Source organism: Barbus barbus (assembly GCF_936440315.1).
Source record: "Barbus barbus genome assembly, chromosome: 6".
In the NCBI taxonomy this organism is placed as follows: domain Eukaryota; kingdom Metazoa; phylum Chordata; class Actinopteri; order Cypriniformes; family Cyprinidae; genus Barbus; species Barbus barbus.
In genome coordinates, this window is record NC_136734.1 from 36707760 (window position 1) to 36732928 (window position 25169).

Sequence of the window (25169 nt, forward strand, 5' to 3'; positions counted from 1 at the left end):
TGTGTGAAACAATGTTTTAGAAGGTAATTCTTACCAGGTCCTCCACATTGTTAAACAGCAGGTCTACGTGTCACTCGGTCTCTGTCAATAATCTGCTGTTCTTTATTTCTCTTCCCCATTCTGCCTGAGGGACAGCACGTACTGACACAAAACAAGAAATTTACCAAACAGTGTAACACTGACCTTTGCAACAAGTCAAACAGAGTTAGGACAAACCGATTAAAAAGTTCCGCATTACCAGCAATTTGATATGAAATGATTAGTACTGTACTCGCGCTGTTTACACTATAGTCAGTTGCAAAGGTTTGTGCGAGAGTCGTCGTGATGGACTGTGTTTCCCTCTACTGGAGCCAGACGGCAAAACAGCATCGTTCACAAACAATGGCATGTGACAAATGAACCCTAACCAAATAAATGAAAAAATTTTCACAATACACACATATAATATATATATATATATATATATATATATATATATAAAACATTTTCCAGATCACGGTAGCATTGTAAATACACATAAACGATATTGGCGTACTTAAACTTTTATAGAATTACAATATAACAGTAATAATACACAAAGAGAGAGAGAGAGTATATACAGAAACATATACGAACGGTAATATTCCGGGGCTAACCCGCCGAATAAACGTTAATTGACTAGTTTTAAGTTACTCGTTTTTAAATGTATCTAAAATATGAAGTTACTTTAATTATGGAGTTACTGGTATTTACATGTATATACATTTAACTGGTAACTTCATAATTAATGTTTATCCGGCGGATTAGCCCCGGAATACCTTACCGTTCATTCATGTTTCTGACGGACTTATTTAGAGATGCGCCAAAACGTGTGCGTGCACAAACTGTCGCCGACTGTAGTGATTATAAAAAGCTTTTGGCAACTGCCAGTTTACCGTGTTTAACATATTGCCGGTGGCAAATGGAAACGATACGAGTTTGTTTTAGATGTCTTTTGCTTTGTCGTGTCGTCTCTGAGATTCGACCCATCCGTGCAAGCGATACGATTAATTAAATGTCCAGTCTGATCACAACGTGACTTAGAGCAAGCACAACAGTCATGTGTCAATACTGTACAACTTAACCTTTAATCAAACATTCCGTCTCAAAATGCATTTAAATGTACCGTTCCCCATCCTCCGAGGGGTACGTTTGTGCTGTTGATTGTCTCGGATCTGTAGGCATTTGTCATTGACTGTAATTTAACAATACTTTCCGCCAAAATACCATGGCTACTACAGTAAATCCTTGTTTAAAGCAAACACTGTTGGTTGAATCCATTTAAATAACATCTCATACACTTACATTGGAGTTTTACAGCATTAACTGCATCATTCTTTCCCTTTCAGAGCGTCAGACACCTGATGACCAGATCCTCAAAGACGTACAGATGCATAGTGACCTGGAAGAGAAACTACAGTTTTTATCGAGGTAAAGGACAGTAGTGGATAGATACAGAGTTCTGCATATTTAGTCATTTTAGACTAGTGTCTTACTGTTCACAACTTTTTTTTTTTCCCCTTTAGATGAGGTGAAATCACTTCGAGCAGTGGCCAACCCTGACATCTCAAAGTAAGATATGACAGTCCATGTGAGCATATTTTTACAATTTTTGGTCTATTAACACCAAATGTTTCTATTATGTTCTTGGTCAGAATTCGTAACATAGGTATCATGGCGCATATAGATGCAGGGAAGACCACCACGACAGAGAGAATGCTGTATTATTCTGGCTACACACGGGCTCTCGGAGGTGAGGTGACATTTAGAAAGAAAGTATGCGAAGAATATCTTGACTATCATTATTTGAAATAAAGAAAATTATGTAATATTATGAAATAAATTAATCTAATATTTAATAAATATTAAATGAACTCATTTTAAATTGAAGTACTAAATTAAAAAGGAATAATTAATAAATACTATCATAGTATATAAATAATATAGTTGTTTAATACACTTCCTTTAATAAATGTGCATTTGTTTTATATGATATAAATGTTTTTGTGATTGGTCTTGTTTAGATGTGGATGACGGTGACACTGTAACTGATTACATGGCTCAGGAGAGGGAGAGAGGGATCACCATCCAGTCTGCTGCTGTTACCTTTGACTGGATGGATCACAGGATTAACCTCATAGACACACCAGGTACACATGTGTCCACACAGTGTTGTATTCAATGCAGGGCAAGTTTGTGGTTGGTACAATAAATACAGTCAATATGAATTATCTTTCTTTTCTCAGGTCATGTTGATTTTACTCTGGAGGTTGAGAGAGCTTTACGAGTGTTGGATGGAGCGGTTGCTGTGTTTGATGCTTCTGCTGGAGTAGAGGTTTGGCCGAAATTATTTGTAGTAAAAATAATTAATCATAATATAAATAAACTATTAATTGAATGTATATATTAATTATTAAGGTAATTGAATTAATAATGCAATTGTAATGGCAAAATATTTTCTTTATTTCTATATTTATTTATTTAATTGTTCATAAGGTGTTTTATTAATTTTTTTATACATGAATTTCAGGCTCAGACCATGACTGTGTGGCGGCAGGCAGAAAAACATCAAATCCCATGTGTGTGTTTCCTAAACAAGATGGACAAGCCTGCAGCTAGGTTTTACATTTAAACATTTTTTGCCCATTTCTCAGAAACTCGCACTTAAATTTAGAGAATCCATTAACGCATTGTCTGAAAAGTTGCATGTTTTATTGATCTAAATGAATGACTGCAGTTCGCTCTCATTTCTTCTAGCCTGAGGTACTCTTTAGACAGCATAAAGACTAAACTAAAGGCCAACCCTATTCTCCTTCAGGTAACCTTTTTAAACATAGTACCCAACTACTGTTACCAATGAAAAGATTTGTTCTGGATATTTGGTGTTATTTCCAGATCCCTATTGGCTCAGGGAAGAGCTTTACCGGATTGGTGGATTTGATCACTAGGCAGAAAATGACATGGCAGGAGAGCTCACTGACATATGATGGCCGTGCTTTTGAGACCAGCGCCCTTCAGCCCTCAGATGACCCAGATGTGCTCCAGGCTGTCAGTGAGGCCAGGGCCGCTTTGATAGAACAGGTGAAGCAAACAAAAAAAAAAAAGTAAACAATAGAAAAAATACTGATTCTATTGTTATTTGCCACATCTTGAGTACAGTAGGTTCTTAAAGGCACAGTTCACCAAAATGAGGTTTAGAATGATGTAGCTCATGATGACATAATTAAAATTTTTGGCTGATCTATTTTGGGTGAACTGGACAGGTAGCAGATCTAGATGATGATTTTGCGGAGCTGCTGCTTGGACAGTACAGTGAAAACTTTGATGCAGTGCCTGCTGGGAAGGTAAGAATATACAGTTTCTCTATACATGCGCTCCATGTTTCTTTCTCCGTTGGTTCAGATACATTTGGCTGTTAAATAAACATAATTTAAATTGAATTTCCAGTTGCAGGAGGCACTAAGAAAAGTGACATTAGCTCGTAAGGGGGTGCCTGTGTTGTGTGGAAGCTCTCTGAAAAATAAAGGTGTTCAACCTCTGCTGGATGCCATTATTGCTTACCTTCCTGCCCCCAATGAGAGGAACCATGCCCTGGTGTGAGTGCACCATCCCTAAGCCCCACCCCCCATCAACTCATTTTGCAAAAGGAGAAATAATCATGTTATGATTAAATGTTTATGTGTTCCTGTCTGTCCAGGCGCTGGTATAAGGATGATCTGTGTGCGTTGGCATTCAAAGTGGTCCATGACAAACAGAGGGGTCCACTCGTGTTTGTTAGGATCTATTCAGGAAGCATGAAGGCTCAGTCGGCAGTGTACAACATCAACAGAAACGGAACGTAGGTTTATTCTTTTTGATTTCAGACTGGTATGCAGTTATAATGAGACCCAGTGAGTGCAATGGCAAATTTTCATAGTTCTCTTAAAAAAAAACATAAAGAATGATGAATTTTTGTTACTTCTGCTTTCATTTGTTGTGGAAAAATCACACAACACATACTCAAAAAGAAAGACTATTTCTATGGTGTTACCTAGGGGTAGGGATGGCTGACGTGAAACTGACGTTTCGACACGGTGTTGAGATCCCGAAGCGCAGATGTTTCGAAACACTGCTCCGAAGCGTGATTCGAAACACCCATGTCACGTGACTATGGTGATTCGAAGCTCCGGCGCGTGTCACAAGTGTTTCGAGACGTGTCATACCTGCCAATTTGGCGTTTGATTGACAGGGTCGGCAACAAATCACACAAGTGCACATGTCTCAACCTAACTCCCACAAAGTATAAAAGTAGAGTTAACGCATCTTCACTTCGTGGGTTTTTGTGAGAGGAGAGAGATTTTGCGATATAGTGATATTTATAGTGTAATTTGGTTAATTATATTTAGGCTACATTAAAAGTTATTAAAGTATTGATAGATAGGCTATAGACATTGACAGATAATTAGGATAGATATACTGATACATTCATATAGGCATACATATACATTCATATAAGTTAGATAGTGACAAACACATCAAGTTACAGATAGGATATCATAGGCTTGTTGATAGATAGATTATTTCATATTGAAATTACATAATAATGGAAGCTCCACACAAGAGATGCTGGCCCTCTGTGGTGTGGGAGCATTTCCATTTGGAAACACAAAATAAAGTGAGATGTATGTATTGTGATAGGCAGCTAGCCTACTGTAATAATACGTCATCCATGATGCGCCATTTGAGGAGCACTCATCCTGCCCTTTTGGGGGGTGCAGAGTGTCCCTTGTGAGAGGATTTTTTCAAAGGCTGGAGAAATTCTATGTAAAAAAATAAGTAGGCTAAGTTCATCAACAGCAGAACAATTCATATTTTTAAATAATGTCTATATTTAAAAAAAGGAAGACATTGTGGCTTGATGTATTTTATTGTCTATTTGTCATTACTTATTCACAAAGTGTTCATTCAGATGTCAGACCGATGTTTCAAAACTTTACAAGAGGAGAACAATAAAAACACGCATTTTAATTGTTTACTATAATTTTGTAAAAGTGACTGCTTCACCCAGGATTCGAACCCACGGAGATATCACTGCAATCGAGCACACTAACCACTCCCCCACATCACCTGGTGACTTCTCGTACACACAACATGCATTACAATTCGTCAATTCGCTAATTCGCTCAATTGTTTCTGTTGATGCTGTTTCAGCGCAATACTTGAAAATGCCCACTAGGTGTCACTGTAGAGACAGGTTTCGAAGCCTCGACACATTTGCTTCAACTGCTTCAGTGTTTCACGAAGCCTCGCTCTGCCCACCACTAACGTTACCTAGGGGTATCACAGTATACCGGTATTGACTATAATCGTGATATTTAAATAATGAAATGTCATTATAGTGTTAACCCTCTAAGCGCCAAAGTCGCAAAATTGCGACAAGACGTCATACTTCATGAAATGGGCTGTAGTTCCTAATCTGGTGTAATGGCTCATTTGTGTTCCCTTCCACTAGATGGCAGACATGTAGTACTTCGATTCTAGACCAAAATTGTTCGAGGAAATAGCAGCGTAAGTGAGCTATCGTGTCACTCATGCGGAAGCAATTCAGTTCATAGCACCTGAGTAAATTGTGAGATTTGTGAGAGAAAATCGCCAAACGGCTAATAAAAAGTTGTACTGTGAGGATGTGTTGCAAATGTTATTGGCCGATTCTGACTCTGAAGGGGAATATTTGCCTTTTGGAAATGACGATCGGCCGTCTAATGATCGCGCTTCTCCCGGTACACCTTTTCTGCGTAATGGTGCCGCGCGCAAAGCGCGATTGTTCACAAAGCACAAACAAGTGATCATTTCAACACTTTGCCCAACGGGGATGGGGGTGGCAGGGGTGGACGTGGTCTTAGTGTCCATAGGAGAGCTGTTTCTCTCTTATAATCGGCCAGATTGCATTGTTTGTTCTGATCGCGTGCGCTCAAAGTGCCGCCGGCAGACAGTACAGGTGCGGTGTGTGGGGTCGGTCTGTGCGCTGTGCCATACAATGAGAGGTACCATACTCTCAAGAACTATAAACTGTCACATAGATACCTGATTGGACAGATAGCTGGTCAACTGATCAAAAAATAGGCACATGTATTTTACTATGGCACAGTAATATAGTAATAATTTACTACTTTCTCCTGTTTTACTGTTGATTTCCTCTTTTCCTGATCATTTGGAATGAGGATAAAAAGACAAAAAACAACAACAACATGCAAATAAGTTCAAACATCCATTCAATATCTATTATTTCCTGAATATTACTGATGAACTGATCAAAAAGTAGGCTACTGTTCACATGCGTTTTACTACTATATAGTATAGTAATATAGTAATAATTTAGTACTTTCTCCTGTTTTATTGTTGGTTTCCTCTTTTCTGATCATTTGGAATGAGGAGAAAAAGACAAAAAAACAAACAAAAAAATCAAACATCAATTCAATATCTACTATTTCCTAAATATTATGAAATTCAAGAGGGCCGCCCCTGATGACGTCATAATATGCAAATTAGATGAGTATATTTACACCCCACATAAACTTTCGGTCATGCCCAACATTTTTTTAATTTACAGTAGATCTCTATCTTTAAGCCCTTTCAAGCCACAAGCTTTTGAAATCTTGATGTCAAAATCCAGCATTTTTTCCAAAAAACCCTGGCGCCTAAAGGGTTAATTAGGAGTATTGCCAAATACCAGTATTGGCGATATTTAAAAATGAATAGGACACATAGTAATCCAGTGCCATTATGGAGCGCTAAACTCTCTCATGTAACTTGTTTCATTCATACTCAATGACGGAGGGTGACCTCGCTCAATCCATCTCAGGTATTTTAAAGGATATGTGTTTGTAAGGTAATGCTAATCGACCTGGCCTTTATCACTGTGTAGAATACGATAAAATAATATAATTTATGCATCATTCTGTGATAAGAATAAGTTATTTAAAACACTCGTTTAGAGTAAAAATGTTGTTATTCTCATAAATTGTACTTAGACACGATACTAAACTAAACGGTTGGCATTTTGGTCTGTTTAGTGTAGTTCTTTTTGTATGTAATGATGTAATTTATTGCTCAAAAATGAAAAAAAAATTTTTTTAATTTGATTGATAGTATGGTTTATTTATTTTTCGAGATTTCTTTATGATATATTGTTATCAGGAAATTGTGACCACAATAATCGTAAAGTGAAAAATCTTATGTATCAAGACAGCCCTAGTGTTATATTAAGGAACTATGGTGTTAACGAAAATAACTTTTTTTATTTTTCTATTATGACCCAAGATTTATTTTATTGTAAGCTCTATCATGAAGAACAATGTTTTGTGTTTTTGTTGCTCCAGGGAAAGAATGAGTCGACTTCTCTTGCCTTTTGCTGATCAGCAAATAGAAATCCCTTCTTTATCTGCAGGAAACATTGCGCTCACAGTTGGACTCAAACAGGTAAACTCAACTTTCACGGGGCAAAAAAAAACTATGTGTTGTTTACATGATCGTTTGAACTGCTTTGAGAGGAAAATACTCATGTAACATCCTTGAAAGTGTCTTATAGTACTCGAGTGGTCTTGTGATTTAAAACAGAAATAGCAGCTACAATTAGTAGTACCACTCTTATGTAGAATGAAGATGTTTTTTTTTTAGATATATTTTTGGCATTTTTTGCCTGTATTACTATAGGACACTTTAGATATAACTCGGGATGCCCACGAGGCTATTGGCGCCGTCTTAAAGATGCTTTTTCTTGCCAGTTTATAGATCTGGAGTCTTCATCTGATGCATTACGCATCTTTAGAAAATATTTTCTAAATATTTTTATTTGTTCCAAATCAGACTGTGACAGGCGACACAATCGTCTCCTCCAAAGCCTCTGCTGCAGCTGCGACGCGGCGGGCTCAGAAGGAAGCAGAGAGCAAGAGTAGCTTGCAAAGGGAGAGCAGCAGTCTGGCTCTTGCAGGAGTGGAGGTCCCTGAGCCTGTGTTCTTCTGCTCCATTGAACCTCCTACTCTGGCCAAACAAGCAGGTAAGAACATTGTGCACAGATCTTCAGCAGATCACTTTCCAAATAGGCTGCAGCAGGTGAAAGGATTGAAATCTCAGTGGGATTTGTCAAACAGATCTGGAGCACGCACTCAACTGCCTGCAAAGAGAAGACCCCAGTCTGAAAGTCAGAACAGACCCTCATTCTGGACAGGTAAATGTTATTTACCAAGGGTTTCGTCTATTAATTTGTCTATTAGATGGTGCATTCTGTTTATTAGAGCTTCCATAGGCATGTACATACACTCCCCTCCAAAAGTATTGGGACAGTGAGGCCAATTCCAAAACATTTGGGTTTGACATCAAAAGATGAATCTCAGACAAGAGATTTACATGTCGGCTTTTATTTCCAGGTATTTACATCTGGATCTGACACACAAATTAGAAGATATCACCTTTTGCTTGAACCCACCCCTTTTTCATGTGAGCAAAAGTATTGGAACATGTGACTGACAGGTGTATTTTGTTGCCCAGGTGTGTCCTATCACAATGATTATTCAAACAATAATTAGCACTGAATGTCTACGCTTAGTTGCAGATTTGGGTTTTGCCTGTTCAAACTGCATTTATAGTTAAGAGGTGTAACCAACATGAAAACCAGAGTGCTGTCTATGGGTGAAAAACAAGCAAATGTGAAGCTGAGAGGAGGAGGAAAATCAATCAGAGCCATTGCACACACATTGGCCATAGCCATTTCAACCGTTTGGAAGAAGAAAGAAGCCACTGGTGTACTAAGTAACAGACATCGAACAGATAGACCAAGGAAAACAACTGCAATTGATGACAGAAACATTGTGAGAGCTGTCAGGAAAGACCCTAAAACAACTGTAAGTGTGATCAGCAACAACCTCCAGAGGGCAGGAGTGAAGATAGCACAATCTACTGTTCGCAGAAGACTTCATGATCACAAGTACAGAGGCTACACCAGAAGATGCAAACCACTCATTAGCAAGAAGAATAGGAAGGCCAGGCTGGAATTTGCCAAAAAGTACAGAGATGAGCCTCAAAAATTCTGGGACAACGTTTTATGGACTGATGAGACAAAGATTAACCTTTACCAAAGTGACGGAAAGGCTAAAGTTTGTAGAAAGAAAGGATTTGCTCATGATCCCAAACATACAAGCTCATCTGTGAAACACAGTGGAGGTAATGTCATGGCAAATTAACCTTGCCATGACACAGCTTTAACCTTGACCTGGGGACAACCAAGATCATCTGATTAGATGACCTTAGATTCCTTTGAGGTTTATGAACAAGTATGAGATCTGTTAAATAAGAGGGGACCAGATTGTGTAGGACTTTGTATGCTAAAACAATTCATTTAAAATTGACCCTGTGGTGGACCGGAAGCCAATGTAAAGTGGCTAAAATAGGTGTTATATGCTGATGTTTACGGACACCCATCATTAATCTAGCAGCAGCATTCTTCACTAGCTATAAGCGAGATGTCAATTATTTGCTCACACCTCCATATAAAGAGTACACTGAATACAATAATCCAGTCTAACAAAAATAAAAGCATGAATAAGCTTTTCAAAATTGCTGGGTGACAGAAACTGTTTTACCTTGGCTAGTAATCTTAAGTGAAAAAAGCAGGACTTGATCTGTTTATCAAATTTCAGAGAGACATCAAACTGAACCCCCAGATTCTTAACCACTGATTTCTGGAAAGGAGCCAAGTTTCCCAAATCAGAAAAGACTTGGGACTCTGAGTTTCCGAACCAGATTACCTCAGTCTTAGTTTCATTTAAACTTAAAAAGTGCTGCAGGGTTTAGCTCCAACCCTGATCAAACTCACCTACCTGTGATTTTCTAATGATCTTGAAGACTCTGATTAGTATGCTCAGGTGTGTTTGATTAGGGTTGGAGCTAAACTCTGCAGGAATGGTCCAGATTTAAGGATCCCTGCTATAGAGCATGTCTTTTACCTGTTAAAGAGGAGACTGAAGGGGGTAACCCCCCAAAACAAACAAGAACTGAAAGAGGCTGTGCTGAAAGCCTGGAAAAGCATCACAAAAGAAGAATGCAAAAGTTTGATGATGTCAATGGGTCACAGGCTTGATGCAGTTATTGAAAGCAAAGGATTTGCAACTAAATATTAAGTCTTTTTCACTTTAATCTGTTAATTCTATCTGTTCCAATACTTTTGCTCACATGAAAAATGGGTGGGTTCAAACAAAAGGTGATAGCTTTGTGTGTCAGATCCAGATCTAAATACCTGTAAATAAAAGCCGGCATGTAAATCTCTTGCCTGATATTCATCTTTTGATGTCAAACCCAAATGTTTTCAGTCTACAGCAAAACTAAAGGAATTGGCCTCACTCTCCCAATACTTTTGGAGGGGAGTGTATTTACATATTAAGTGCATATTTACTTGTTCAAACCTAAGCTTAGTGCTTCAAAAAAAAAAAAAAAGGTTCTACACAAAGTATTACATTGTAACACGTAACCCATCCTACACCATTTGCACTACGGACATCAGATACCCTTGAATCCTGTGTTGAGGAGAGTGTTCTACAATGTATATTTCACTTATTCATTCACAGACGATACTAAGTGGGATGGGAGAGCTGCACATTGAGATCATCCATGACCGTATTAAGAGAGAGTACAACATCGAAACTCACCTAGGACCCTTGCAGGTGGCCTACAGAGAGACCATCCTCCAATCAGCAACTGCCACAGGTGAGGCTAGTGCTAACTCTCCCCTCGTGTTTTATATGAGTCTACCTCTGTGAAAATCATATTGCTTTGTTTGTGATGAAACATCAGAACGATTTCCCAATGACAGGTCATCTGTTTGTTTGTCTGCTTTACTGTTTTATGGTCCAGTGTGACTTATGGTTACAATAGACTTTGTACATGGTAAAGAATAGGCATAAAACAATAAAATGAAAAAGAAAACATGTATGGCTAGTCACATGCCCTGATTTAGTGTAGGTTCAAGAGTGTAGGATGTTTTTATTTTTATATAAAATTAAAATAGTAAGAAATTAACATGCCTAGAGTTATACACAGAACACATTGTAATTGTAAAATAAATTATAATTTCAAATAATACAGTATTAGTCGGAGTATACTAAATTCTATTATGATATGTACAATCATTTCAGATATGTTAGACCGTACTCTTGGAGACAAGAGGCATGTTGTTACTGTGGAGCTTGCTGTCCATGCTCTGATGAAGGAGTCTAGCACTTCCTGTGATGTGACTTTTGTTTATGAAGTAAAAACTCAGCTTCCTGCTCATGTCAGAGAAGCTGTGGAAAATGGAGTTCAGAGTGCCTACCTCCAAGGTAACAGAAATGCATGCTTTAAAGCTTTTATGTTTGAATCATTCATCACATCTATATCTTCCTGGTACAGTATTGCAGTACAGTTGTGCTCTTGGTCACTCAACTCCCTTTCCAGGTCCTGTGCTGGGTTTTCCTGTAGAGGGAGTAAAGACCGTTATCCAGAATGTAAGATTGGAGCCAGGCACTTCTGCAGCCATGGTGTCGGCCTGCGTGTCCCGCTGCATGCTCAAGGTGCTCAAACACCGTCCTGTGCCTTTTCCCACAATCATTTTTAAATAATGCCACATCTGAGTTTATGTTCCTCTGGTTCAGGCTCTGAAGCTGGCTGGGGGGCAGGTTTTGGAGCCGGTGATGGCTCTGGAAGTGACTGTAGACGAAGAGTATCTGAGTCCTGTGCTTGCGGATCTCGCCCAGCGACGCGGTACTGTATGTGACATCCAAAGTCGTCAGGAAAACAAGGTTTTGCTGGCTACAGTACCTTTGGCTGAGATGATGGTGAGTCTTTTACTAAAAATATTACACAATCATAATGTGTCAGTAATAGCACAATTTAACTGCAAGTTGATCTCCGTGTATAATGAGGCCAATAAAATGTAACTCTCACTATCTCTTACTATTCACCATAACAAATGAACTATGTTGATTTATTGATTTGTTTTGCCTCAAGGGCTACTCGACTGTTCTTCGCACTTTGACCTCTGGGAATGCTACTTTTTCTTTGGAGCTGTCCAACTATGAGCCCATGAACACTCAGGACCAGAATACACTGCTCAACAAGATGGCTGGACTGGCTTAAATTTTCACCAAGTGAACTGAACATTTATACAGGCAAATTTTGATTGCTCTGTGATTGGCTGCTCACATATGGTCCAGAAGATCAAATCTTGGAGACTAGCCTACATATACCCTGCTCAGCTCACATCCAGCGACCTAATTGGATTTTTTTTTTTCTCTGATGGAGAGTGTAAGGTAAAAAAAAAAAAAGCTTACTGGTGCTTGTGTGTGCATGTATATAAAACATACCAATAATTTTACAAGAAGAATGCATTCATTACTCTTATTTAAATATTTAATTTATTAAACCCTTACGACATACCTATCCTTGGGAAATAATTAAAAAGCAGACCTCATTTCAAAAACTTCAAATTTATTCAAAAGAATATGAATTACAGTTTAATCAAATTTAAGCCTAGAGGAAATCAAGATGTACAGAACTGTCTGTTTAATAATAAAAAACAGTAATTACAACAAGTTCTGGTAATAACTGGCTCAGTGCACAGAACAGCAAATCATAATTACTGAATGGTTAACATGGTTTTATCTTTTAAAAAGTGTTGTCTTTTTATTCCCTTTAATTGTCTACTGTAAACTGAATGTTGCAGATCATATGCCCATGTACTCCTGACGGCAGTGGCCAACAAATAGAGGTTGTGCAGGTATGCCTCTCCTGATGGGGAAAGAGGGGAAAAATCTCACTTTCACCAGTGAAACATACAAAAATATGCCTGTAGAATTTTATTTTAAATTCAATTATTTGTACAAAGACTATACTGAATATTTTTTACATTTTCAAAATCTTCCAAATTGACCCAAAACAGACGACCTTAACAATAATTAGAAATAAATTATTGCAATAAATGAATCTATAATTAAACAAAAATCAAGGACATCAGAGATTAGTGAGGTCCCTCCACTGCTAAACATTTTGATTCTTACTCATATAATTGAAGAATGAAACGGAACTGTATGTTGTATTATTGAATTATTAAATAATAAGGTGACATTGCATGAATGAATTTGCCACTGTCATTTGAACTCACTTGACCATGCGGCAGCGATGCTGGGCCAGACGATTATAGGCATTACCCACATCTGTCACGCTTTTATCACTCCATAACCTCTCAGCAACAGCACTGGCTCTTGGCCTGCAACGGCACAAACAAAGAAAAATAATAATTTACATAATTCTAAATAAATACTAGGTTTGGTTTCAGTTTTGGCACTAACTCCTAACTTTAGCTTTGACAGGAGATGGTACAGTTGAGTAACATATCATACCAGAGTCGAGGAGTGAGGTTGGTAGCATCCACATACTCTCCCCAAAGACAAGCCTCTCCACCAATCACCAGCTTCTTCTGTGCATCTGTGCCTGTGGTAAAATATCAATCACAAGTTATAAACAAAATGAATACTACAACAGTACAAAACGCCATCACTCAAAGCAAAGAGTTGATCCTGTTTAAATCTGCATCTCAAACATCTGAATACCTGCAGACAAAGCAAACCATTTAAACTGGGTCGTGACTGAATAGACTCATAACTGTCAGTCTGTACAAAGTGCCACCAGATTTTCACCAGACTTAACTCTTTTGTTAAGGAAAGGTCAACAACATAGCTCACAAAATCATGTATTGTATAATCAGTCCTGTTTAAAGTGACTTAAGTCATTGTTTTGTTTGTTTTTTACTCTATACCTTCAGATGTTGTGCAAATTTAGGAGAAACATGTCAAACAGAGGCACAAATCCACAAAGACTTTATCTGTGAATGACACGCCAGTGAAATTTTGGGGGTCGGCTTTGTAAATGTTCACCCAGTCTTGGCCGTAGCTGATGCTGCTGAGGTACCAGGGTGTGGAGAGCAGAGCACCGAAACCAGCGGCTGTTACCTTTGCCATTTCATCCACACATGGATCTTTGTGTCAGCTTTCAGCTACATGTGTACACATACAGACGCATGTATAACACACGTCAACGTGGGGGAAAAAAAGGTCTTTGTGAGGCTTTTCATGCTTCATTCACATTTACTTTGTCAAAAAGATACCAAGATCGCACATTTATACAGATATAATCACTAATATTTGTCATGAAAGAACTGAACACGGTTAATTTTAAAGTGACATTGGATATGGATGTACAATACTTGGGAAAAAAATATTGCACATCCTAATGTAATGAGTCTTATGAGTCAACACTACATCAAAAATGGTAATATGTTAGATCTTGAATGCAGTCCAGAGAAATATATCCATCTATTGTCATATCTTCCTGGAAGGTCAGATGCTCAGCTGTGACTCAAAATGTCTGCTTTCTCATTAGATCATTAGTTAATGGCCTCTAAACCTGACAAGTTAACCATTATTCTATACAGTAACGAAAAACTTTTAGTAGTGATATTAATTTAACAAGACTGAAGCAAGATGGAGGAGGAATTATGGCAAAGCACACGCTACCATTCAAAAGTTTGGAGTCACTAAAGTGACATTTATGTTCTTTTGAACTTTTTATTCAAAGACTTCTGAATGATCAAATACTTTTGAAAGGTAGTGTATTTAGTGACATGCTGGAATGCATGCGGAGCATTCAGGAATATGTAGTTTCAGTGTCCTGACCTCGAGATGTGACAGGAGCTCAGAGTTGATCAGGAGTGGTCGAACACTAGTCATGATGACAACGTACTAGTGACGAGCAAAACCAAGAGCCAGAGCCAGACTGACAGGATCACATTTGAACACTTCAATAATGCAGAAATTAAAGGAAATTCCATATAATTAACATATGGTCGATCAAGTGCATATGTCCTCCTTTAAAATGGAGGTGTTTCCCAATGAACCGTCTCTACCCAGACCAAAGCCTCAACCCCAAGCTTGTTTGTGATTCAACACCATGCCAACTCATCCATGGCTATTTTCAGGGCAAAAATATAGGTTAAAATCTAACAAAAGGTATAGTGATTGTCATGTCATGACATGTCAAAACCATCACACATGGCCAATACGTGTGTAAATACTGAATAACTAGAGTTTCTACGTTTGAAAGCACTACTTTAGTATTCTAGTGGTGCTAAAATAAACAAAATTAACCCTTGTGCATCAATAAAAAAAAGTTACACTTTGGTCAATAGTGGACAAAAATGTCCATGTCAAAAAACGGTCATAAAAATTGGAAGCTTGGGAGCACAGACTTACGTTTGATCTCATTTTAAAGAACCCCCATGGCAGATTATTGTTGAAGTCAAAATAAATGTAAAAAGTGAAATAAAAAAAAGTTATTTAAGTTTATGAAAATTATTCATAAACAATATTTATGAATATCAATAAATCACAGGCAATATTTTATATATGAAACATGTTGAACTCTAAACCTGCTAGAAAATCAAAGCCGTAAATCTAAAGTTGTGTTCCAAATTTGAGGTTGATATCTCAAAAAATGAGCTTTCAGTAAAATTTAGTTTGAACGCAGTACCAAATTTTCCCCATTAGATGCCAGCAAAACTCCCATGGTGCACACTGGTTGGATTTGTGATTTGCAGTAGAGTTTCTCTCTCTCAAATTTTACAAGAACACACACTATTTTTTTTATGACACGCATACAAACCACACTCCGACATCCATACCAACACACCTACACAATTATAGCTGCATTATTTATCCAATTGGCTCTATAATATGCAGAAGCAGAAAACAGGAATAAAGCAAGTATTTGCTTTATAGACCCTTTATAGACCAAACCTGAAAAAATGGCACGTCTGGTAAAAAATTTAATTTTGAAGCTTTGCCAACAGAATGAAAGCCTATTAACAAAAATTTCATCATTTTACAGTTAAACGGCACTGCGATTAAAAATAGCAGTTTTAATGGGTTTCAATGGGGACATTTTTGTCCAAAAGGCACTGAGAGGAACTATTTTTTGTAGCTAGTGTAAAATAGATTTATTAAAGGAAATGAGGGTGGAATATTAAAATTCCAATAAAAATACACACCTGAGCCAAAGTTTATGCAGTTAGCATTGACACAATTATCAAAAAAAAAAAAACTAAAATGGACAAAAATGTCCATAAGGTTGCACAAGGGTTAAGCGTTTGACTGGAAAAACTGACCAGGGAAATTGAGTGGCTCAACTTTGTAGTAGTGTTGCCAGTCCTGTCCATAGCTAATGTAGTCCAGGTACCAAGGGGCAGAAAGAATGGTTGTAAATCCTGCCCCAGTCACATTCTGTAGCTCCTCCTCCATGTTGTTCCCCATCCACACCTCCACCACAGTGTCATCCTTCAGCTGGAACATGCATAAAGTACATTATGTCCCCTAATCAATGTTTGTTTTTGGGTCGTTATATTGTTACGGGCAATCATACATCTACATGCAAGCACAGTTAAAAACAGCAACTTAGTGGCAATCATACATCTACATGCAAGCACAGTTAAAAACAGCAACTTAGTGGCAATCATACATCTACATGCAAGCACAGTTTAAAAACAGCAACTTAGTGGTATGTTTGCAGCGGCTTGTGAAAAGTTGAGCATTCAAGTCAAGCTAGTTGTGATTAAGAAGGTTAAATAAAAGTAGATTAAGCTTTGATTTGAAGTCAAAGCATTTTGGATCTGCAAGAATGTGTCTTAATTTGTGTATCAAAGGTGATAACAAAAAAACTTGTAATACAACATTTATGCATTTACATTACTTCCCAACAGCACAAGATCGTCGGCACAGAAGAGATAAGAAGAGATGAGCCTTACCTTCACCCCATTATCAAACACTTCCTGCCATACCATGTAACCTTTCTTGGTAGCAGCCACGATATCAAGTAATCTGTTTTCCAAAAATAAATAATACATAATGTCAGCTTGTGTTCTGATTTATATTGTCACAATCATCTTTAATTTAGACTACAAGACCACCTTCCTGGCTAAAGTAAAGCTCTTACCTTTGAATGTAGAAAGACTCCAGTTTGCTGTAGTCTGTGCCAAAGCCCTGCTGCACCATAAACTTCTGAACATCAGGATTAGACTTCCTACAGGAACAATAAGGGGAATGTAAGTATGGCCTTTAACAGTAACAGCTATCAACACAAAGTAAAGCAAATAGAGAAAGAGAAACACTCAAGGTCCTGTGTGACAGTTACAGTTAACTATTTCTTTTAATCAAAGAATTTGATCAAATAATGTGATATATGGTAAGATTATTAGCATTACAATATTCAGGGAAACAATGTAGTTTAATAATTGGCAATTGGCAAGCTCTGTTTTTCTTACCAGCAACTGAAGTCAACCTCGTCTCCCCCCAGGTGTATGTAGGCATCAGGGAAGACGGTGCTGATCTCTTTAAAAAACTGTGCCATAAAGTCATAAGAGGAGTTTAAGATGGGGTTGACCGGCCCAAATGTTCCTGAAGGACTAGAGCCACTGTAACAAGGTGTTAGCAGATCCTTTATGCCTAAGTGAAAGAGCGACAGAGAGATAAAACATTGTTGTCACTGTCACATTAATAAGTAGCTGCAACTGCTGAAACCAACAAAATATGACTTGAGGCTGGAATACACTACACAACTTGTTTACATTTGTCATGCATCTCCAAGGAATAAGGTATGTTTCTTTGTGAGTTTGCTTTGTGTTTGTTTCAACTTAAGTCATTTTCTAAGTCATTTCTTTATGTTCAGATTTTAAAATCATGCAGTGTTATTGCAGCTCTAAACATGACTAAACAAAATATGTATAAAACTCATGTATCAAGTTCACCAACTGACCATTGCCCCATGACTCTGTGTGTCCTGGGGTGTCAAACTCGGGGATGACTCGGATCCCCCTCATGCGGGCGAACTCAATGACCATCTTCACGTCAGATGGAGTGTACACATGTGTGAATGGGTGAAAGGCTCCCTGTAAATCACAAAAAATAGGGAAAACATGATCAATATACAAAGATAAACTCTTTACCAGTTAGACTTCATCAGTGGAAGTTGAGTTCTATCACCTAATTCTTTAAAGGTCCCATGAAATGCTGTTTTTTGGATGCTTTTATATAGGCCTAGTACTGTATCTGAAGTCTTGTTCCCGAAATTCAGCCTTGGTGCAGAATTTCAGCCACTACGAGCCAGTCTCACAATGAGCTTTCCTTAGGACGTGTCATTTCTGTGTCTATAGCTTTAAATGCTAATGAGGAGGAGAGAGGCGGGGCAAGGTGGAGGGTGGGTGTGTGGCCTGCAGCTTGTGGCCACGGTACCATGCGCTAATGTTGACAGTGGATGTATCGCAATGGCTCGTAGACATGCAGTTGTTCAAGCTTTTCAGTTTGACCCAGAATCTGATCCGGATGGAGAAGCACCGGATGAAGAAGTTGCAACTCAGCGGCTACAGCAGGACGTCTCTGAATGGTTAGTTTAAAATATTGTGTCTGGATACGGTCAGTGTTTCCCACACATAGACTTGTGTGCCCGCTGCCATCAGCTCCCGTGTCTCACACACGAGCGCGACTTTAGAACAATATTTAGTAACTTTGAGACCCTTTTGGCGGGTTTTTTCCCATAATGGGTACATACTAACAAACCTAGCGACTTTTACAAAAAAAAAAAAAAAAAAACAACCTATGATTCAGTTGGAAGATGTCTCCAGTACTGCCCCGCGAGCGCGAGGTCTCTCTCCCGGCGCAGTGTCTCCTCTCTCGGCGTCTGTTCTGAGCAGCGAGCGGCAGAGAAGCAGCGCTTTCAGTTTGCCTTAAAGCAGCAGACTCATCAAGAAATCATTTACAAAACAGCGTTTCCAAGCACTTGTCGCTTACTGACTGTTTGGACTTTTAAATATGAACATAATTTGTCTGTTAATATGCGCAGTTTATTACTCAGACGCAAAACAGTAATGTAGCCAAAACCACTGCATATAGTCGCTTTTTAGTGTAAGTTAGATGTATATTGATTTTATGTTGTGATTATAAATCAGGATTTAAGGAGTATAGTGAGAGTGATTCAGGGTTAACATGTATTATTAATGGGTCGTGTTTACTAATTATACTTGTTTTATGTATGACAACAGAAAATATGTAAATGTGAACAGCTTTATTGGGCATTCAGTTGTATTACAGTATGTGACAGTTCATAGAGTAGAACCGATCTGAAGTGCCAAGAAACAATGCTTCGTTCGTTTGCAAGCCATGATGTCTCTCGCTCTCCTCGCACGGTCGTAGCTCATTTTCTCATGGGCGGGCAAAGCAGAGAAAGGGGAGGTAACCTTTCCCCGTATGACGACATAAGGGGAAGATTCCAGATCGGGCCATCTGAGCTTTCATTTTCTCAAAGGCAAAGCAGGATACCCAGGGCTCGGTTTACACCTATCGCCATTTCTAGCCACTGGGGGACCATAGACAGGCTAGGGGAACTCATATTAATGTTAAAAAACCTCATAAAGTTAAATTTTCATGCCATGGGACCTTTAAAGGAAATGACACTGGAACTGATGTGTCCTTACAGCACTATCATCATTTTGTGGTAAATCTTTATCCCTTACCTTTCGCTTCCAATGCAGCAAATAAAACAAAAAGTATATGAGAACTACTTTTAAAAGCATGGCATATCTTTTTTAAAGTCTTACAAAAATCCTGGAATTTGTTGCAGTGTAATTATTGGTTTATACGCCTACTTGTGGTCTCCTGTTTACATGGTGGCCATCACCCTTCAGTGATAATAGAATTCTAGCATGTTAATCCACTAACAACATGTCTGAAATCTACAATATATTTCATGTTCTGAATAGAGATGTATTTAATCAGTGTGAGGCAGTCAAGCTTGAATCTAAAACGAAGTCAAGCACATCATATACTCACCTTCTGACTTAAGTCAGGGAAGGTACGGCTCATATAAGGAAACGACTGATCGTCCACAATGTGCCAGTGGAATACATTAAACTTGTTCATCGCCATAGCTTCCTGTGAAAATGAGACATTTTATTACTTAACGCTGTGGGATGAGAAGCATTTCAAAACCAACAAAAAACCTTGGAAGGTAGTTGCACATATGTCCACTAATATGAACATGTGACTGAATTTTAGGTCAAAACTGTTCGCTGAGCACAATTTTTCCCAGACAAACCTTGTGATGAGCATCATCTTGTCTTGTGATTAGTCGTGCAAACATTAAAAACTTGACTTTCCAGTCTCATAAGTAAAGTAACTTCCTTGAGGTATTTAGCTGACATTGTCTTCTGATGAGGAAATTAATGAAAAAGTCATTGATTAATCATGGCCTATTTTCCAATATGCCACTCTAGACCCATGCATGTGTTTAAGTAAAGCCTTTCATTGTAAAGCAAATGATTTCAGCTCACCAAATTGGCCAAAATGACTTTGAGTGGCAGGAAGTGTCGAGACGAGTCCAGCAGGATCCCTCGATGGGCAAACCGTGGGAAATCTGAGATATCTGTCTTATTGATGTTGTTCTGTTGAGAAGACCAAAAAAAAAGATTGATGGAATTTATTCATATTTAAAGCCCTAATGAAAAACAACAATCCAATAAGTAATGGTCTACTTCAAACTTACAGCTCCATAGTCATCCTCATAGACCAGCTGGCTGAATGTTTCCAGTCCTTACAACAGTAAACATATGAGGAAGTTACACGTTGATAATATCATAAATTAAGATAAAACATGTTATATGGACATGATATGGAATTTTTTTTTTTTTGGGGGGGTGTTTTTTATTGAGATGGTTTATTTTTGTGTGTTATGTATTGTTTGAAGGTGTTGATGCAGTGGTTGTTATTGGAGCCCAAGACAAATTTCTCTGTGGAGACAATAAAGTATACCTATACCTATAAATACTGCAATCTCTTCTCTTAGGGCAGGATTACACACAACCTAAACATTCTTAAGAAAGGACAAGGCCACTGACAGGAATGGAAATGAGCTTCTAATACAGTAAAAACAGTAATATTGAGAAATGCTGTTGTCATTTAAAACAACAACAATTTTAGTATATTTTAAAATGTAATGAATTTTCAGCAGGCATTACTCCAGTCTTTATGATCCTTTAGAAATCATTCTAATATGCTGATTTGCTGCTGTAGAAACATTTCTTATTACTACCAATGCTGAAAACAGTTGTGCTGCTTAATATTTTTGTAAAAACAGTTATACTTTTACACAATTAATTGATAAATAGAAAGTTTAAATTTGAAATATATTGTTTTTAACAATTTAAATTAGGGATGCACGATATTGGAATTCTGCCGATATTCGATATGCCGATATTTTTCAACTCATTTTGGCCGATATCGATGCCGATATATTTCCTTTTGTTTGGAAACAACACCAAGTCTCTCCTGTGCAGAAATTATAAGCAAAATATTATTAATTTTGGTTAGTTTTTAACAAAAACTTATTTATTAGAATTAAATAAAAAATAATAACGTTTTTTTTAACAGTACATTGAAGCTTTGAAAATAAATATAAATCAACTATATCAATCGCTGTATTTTTCCCCCAGAAAGATGCAGTTAACCCTAATATTTTATTTTAAGATTTAACATTTGTAGATGGTCTAAAACAAGAGTTGTAAAAATTCTGAAAATCTTTTAGAGCTCATGATTTGTTTAAAAACTAAAACGTTACACATTAATGAATAAATCAGTATATATAAAATTATTTAATTTACAAGTGTCATGTTTGTGATTTTTTTTTTTCATGTAAGCTATAGCTTCTGACCATTAAATCAAAACATACTTATTTTAATACATCAATTACTGCTTTATTTAATCAGAAACACATTCTAAATGTTATTTGTGTAGGCTATTTTACTTTTAATTTAATTAGAAGTAGGCCAACAGCGCCCCTACTATTAAAACTACTTACCGAACGGGCATTAGGACCTGGGGGAGGCTGTCACTGCTGCCCCTGCTTGTGCTATAACTGTTTACCGAACGCGTCATTCTGTACATGCCTTCACACATTAAATGCAGCGATCCAAAACAGTCAATCTATTCATCATTCAGACAAAACTTTGCTTCAAGAATGAGCCACATTGCTGACGTGATCTAATCGCTAGCACACCCTGATGCAAGTTAACACCTTCCCCTTATCGGCAAGACATATCGGCATAATTTTGCATGTCAGGCCGATGCCGATATTTACATTTAAAGTCATTATCGGCCGATTTCGATATCAGTCCGATAATATCGTGCATCCCTAATTTAAATATTTATCATCACTTTTGATCAGTTTATTATGTCCCTACTGAAAAAAATATTAATTTATTCTTAACAAAATAACAGACTGAGCACAGACCTTTTGATAGTTGTGTGCATGTTCAAAAGGGAAATATAAATGTGAGCTTGTTTACTGCCTAGAACTCCTAGTTTACTCTAGAACTGTACAGTTTTGCTTACCTCGCAAAGCCCCCCACACATTAGCAGCTTTCAGCACAGCAGAGGGTTCATCCACTGACAGCTCATCTACACAAAGAGAGCAAAACTTCACACAATTCACAGACAACCAAAACATTCGCTGGCTCAAGTTTGATCTCAACACATCTGAATGAAGAGGCGAGAAGTGACTGACTTCCATAATGCAGTTTCCATGAAATATTAAGTAGAAAAGTGTTTATAATTACTTTGCATGAGTCAAAAGTTATCACATCTAAAAAGAGCTCTAGAATCACGTTAATACGTTAACCCGATTACACCTCAGAGAGGCTGATGTCAATTATTGGATTAGAGATCATTGAGGTTAGGGGAAAAGGCGGAAGGGGAAAAGCTCACATGACTCGTCGGTTTGCAGACTCGGGTAACCGTCGCACTCCGGATCAGCTGATGTGATCCATACCTGAAGCTGCACGAGATCTGAATCACATACTTTCTTTCGGCTCTTCTCGTGCTTCCTCAGGTCACCAAACATGTATTCAAAATATCTGCAAAGCAAAGGTCAGTTGAAGCCAAGTGCTGGATAATTGGCACGGAGCACACAGCGCTTATGAATCATACTTTACTGACACTGTACTTCCTGTTAAAGCTAAACATTAGCGTCTTTCATAACACAATATCGGGACAAATATGAATAAGGTATTGTATACAGTTACCTGCGAAACGCATTCTCGAGTAGACTGCAGCTCGGTCCGGCGGAGGACTGTTTCGAGTGGACGATCTGAAAGCTGGCGGAGCTGAGTTTAAAAGCGACGGCGGACGACTGAAATTTCTGCGGCAGCGGCCAGAGGGAGATTTCATCCAGCTCCTTCTGTTTTCCTCCAAAGTCGCCGAAGAGCCAGCCATTGCAGACGGCTACCGCCAAAAACAGCGGCGCACATTTGAGCAGGCAGTACATGGCTGTGTGGTCAGCTCACTTCTGCCTCCAGTCTGAATTGAGTAGTGTGTGTGGAGCTCAGGGGCGGCGTTTTCCTCAACCCAGGTCATGGGATTTACCAATCCGCCGCCACACCCCCCTGAAGGTCTTAAGTGAATTGCACCGATTGTTATTATCAAAGCTCATCCCTTTATCTGCTAATTTGTACCGAGAACAACGAAGAAGGTCAATCCTTAGATGTTAGGCTAAACTTGCAAAACAAATGGCCCAGGCAAAGGAAACGATATGAGCTAAACAATTGTTTCAACACGTCTTGTGATTATAAAGGAAGAAGACCGCATATATTTCAATCATATCGCATAATAAAAACATGAAAATAGCAAGACTAGTAGCAAAATGCATATTTCCCGAATAATAGTACTACTGTGTAATTGTAATGTAATTATTAGTGGCCTATGTGTACTTATCCCCTACTTTTTGTAAAGCAATATTTTATTCTGAACAACTAGATTTTGATTGATATACTATTTTCTAATGTGAAATTAGTTTCAAGATTTTTTTTTCCTGCACAGATAGTATATATGCTACCATTTAAATCTTTTCCCAGTTACATTAAATAAAAAAAAGCCCATAAAACTAGAAATGTCCACTTTTGTTGTACTCTACGCAGAGACCTCATAATCGAAAATTCAGTCATTTACTTTTTTTTAGACCACAAAAAAAGAAAATATCTTCCTTGCTCTTGGTCAGTGAAGAAAGAAGGGCACATTACACCAACACCAGGGTGAGGAAAATAACTGCATTTTAATGTCTTCCTTGCTCTTGGTCAGTGAAGAAAGAAGGGCACATTACACCAACACCAGGGTGAGGAAAATAACTGAATTTTAATATTTAAGTGAACTGTTGATGTTCCTTTTTAAGAATTACAAGAAAAGTAACATTGAACACTGTAAATTACATCAAACCTACCCAGAGCTGGGCTACCCAAAAGCATTGTAAGCATAAGTAGGTCATATAGAACATTGGTGTTAATGGTTTCTAAAGCTAAATATGATTTTGAGAAACTCAGCCCAGTTACAAAGCTACTGACTGACGTGTGTGTGTGTCTGTGTGTGTGTGTGTGTGTGTATACTGGTGTTCACTATGTTATGTGTTTTGAAATCTAAAAATGCAGAATGGTTTGTGTGAGAGGTAGGTTTAGGGGTAGGGTTAAGGTAAGGGGATAGAAAATACAGTGTACAATATCAAAACCATTATGCCTATGGAATGTCCCCATAATGATAGGAATACCTCTCTCTCTCTCTCTCTCTCTCTGTGTGTGTGGCGTACACTAGGTATCACGTCCTTGTGTTCCATATAAATGCAACAAATTATATCCCCCGTACAGTGATACTACATCAATTTACATTTGCAAACATCCATTTTGCCATTAACTGCAATAATCCAGTGAGATTTTTGTGCACACAGAGCCCGACAACAGGGTATAGGCCACAAATATTTTATAGCCCCACAGATTTAGAAAAAAAAAACATACCAAGCCGCATACTTAAGTCTACCACAAAACTGCCCAAGAAGACCCAAGAACGATCGTGACATTTTTAATTCGGAAGATTTAAATTTGAATCACCTACACTACACACATCAAGGGCATTTACAGGTGGAATGCAGACCACGCAAATGTGCCTTTTGTTCAGCAGGGGGCGACATTGTTCCGTGAATATAAATTCAACACTCGCTCTGAACCTAGT

The 25169-nt window shown here is 38.0% G+C and overlaps 2 protein-coding genes across 2 annotated transcripts; one reads left to right on the top strand and one right to left on the bottom strand.

Moving 5' to 3' along the window:
* Positions 1-810: 810 nt before the first annotated feature.
* On the top strand, positions 811-12612 carry LOC306871720 (ribosome-releasing factor 2, mitochondrial). Its single transcript, XM_079419837.1, has 20 exons — positions 811-1164; positions 1368-1449; positions 1545-1590; positions 1674-1771; positions 2043-2168; positions 2265-2353; positions 2549-2637; positions 2776-2836; positions 2914-3099; positions 3282-3362; positions 3466-3614; positions 3716-3856; positions 7377-7476; positions 7864-8053; positions 8148-8224; positions 10617-10755; positions 11184-11366; positions 11482-11597; positions 11679-11861; positions 12034-12612. The coding sequence occupies exons 1-20, from the start codon at positions 1129-1131 to the stop codon at positions 12160-12162; spliced, it is 2301 nt and encodes a 766-aa protein (XP_079275963.1). The 5' UTR covers positions 811-1128; the 3' UTR covers positions 12163-12612.
* LOC306871721 (beta-hexosaminidase subunit beta-like) lies at positions 12495-23554 on the bottom strand. The gene is made up of 14 exons (XM_079419838.1): positions 23201-23554; positions 22884-23032; positions 22512-22577; positions 20668-20714; positions 20456-20566; positions 19956-20057; positions 17887-18019; positions 17396-17576; positions 17068-17154; positions 16880-16952; positions 16244-16418; positions 13425-13515; positions 13187-13291; positions 12495-12813 (listed from the first exon to the last, which is right to left on the bottom strand). The coding sequence occupies exons 1-14, from the start codon at positions 23440-23442 to the stop codon at positions 12750-12752; spliced, it is 1626 nt and encodes a 541-aa protein (XP_079275964.1). The 5' UTR covers positions 23443-23554; the 3' UTR covers positions 12495-12749.
* Positions 23555-25169: the final 1615 nt, after the last annotated feature.

Bases quoted from the DNA above. Each gene is read 5' to 3' on its own strand.
- LOC306871720 (XM_079419837.1), top strand. From the start codon at position 1,129: ATGCATTTAAATGTACCGTTCCCCATCCTCCGAGGG. The intron at 7,477-7,863 runs GTAAACTCAACT...GTTCCAAATCAG, and splicing joins TCACAGTTGGACTCAAACAG to ACTGTGACAGGCGACACAAT. The intron at 11,862-12,033 runs GTGAGTCTTTTA...TTTTGCCTCAAG, and splicing joins TACCTTTGGCTGAGATGATG to GGCTACTCGACTGTTCTTCG.
- LOC306871721 (XM_079419838.1), bottom strand. From the start codon at position 23,442: ATGTACTGCCTGCTCAAATGTGCGCCGCTGTTTTTGGCGGTAGCCGTC. The intron at 22,578-22,883 runs GTGAGCTTTTCC...CTCTTTGTGTAG, and splicing joins TCTGCAAACCGACGAGTCAT to ATGAGCTGTCAGTGGATGAA. The intron at 17,577-17,886 runs GTCAGTTGGTGA...TCTTTCACTTAG, and splicing joins CACAGAGTCATGGGGCAATG to GCATAAAGGATCTGCTAACA.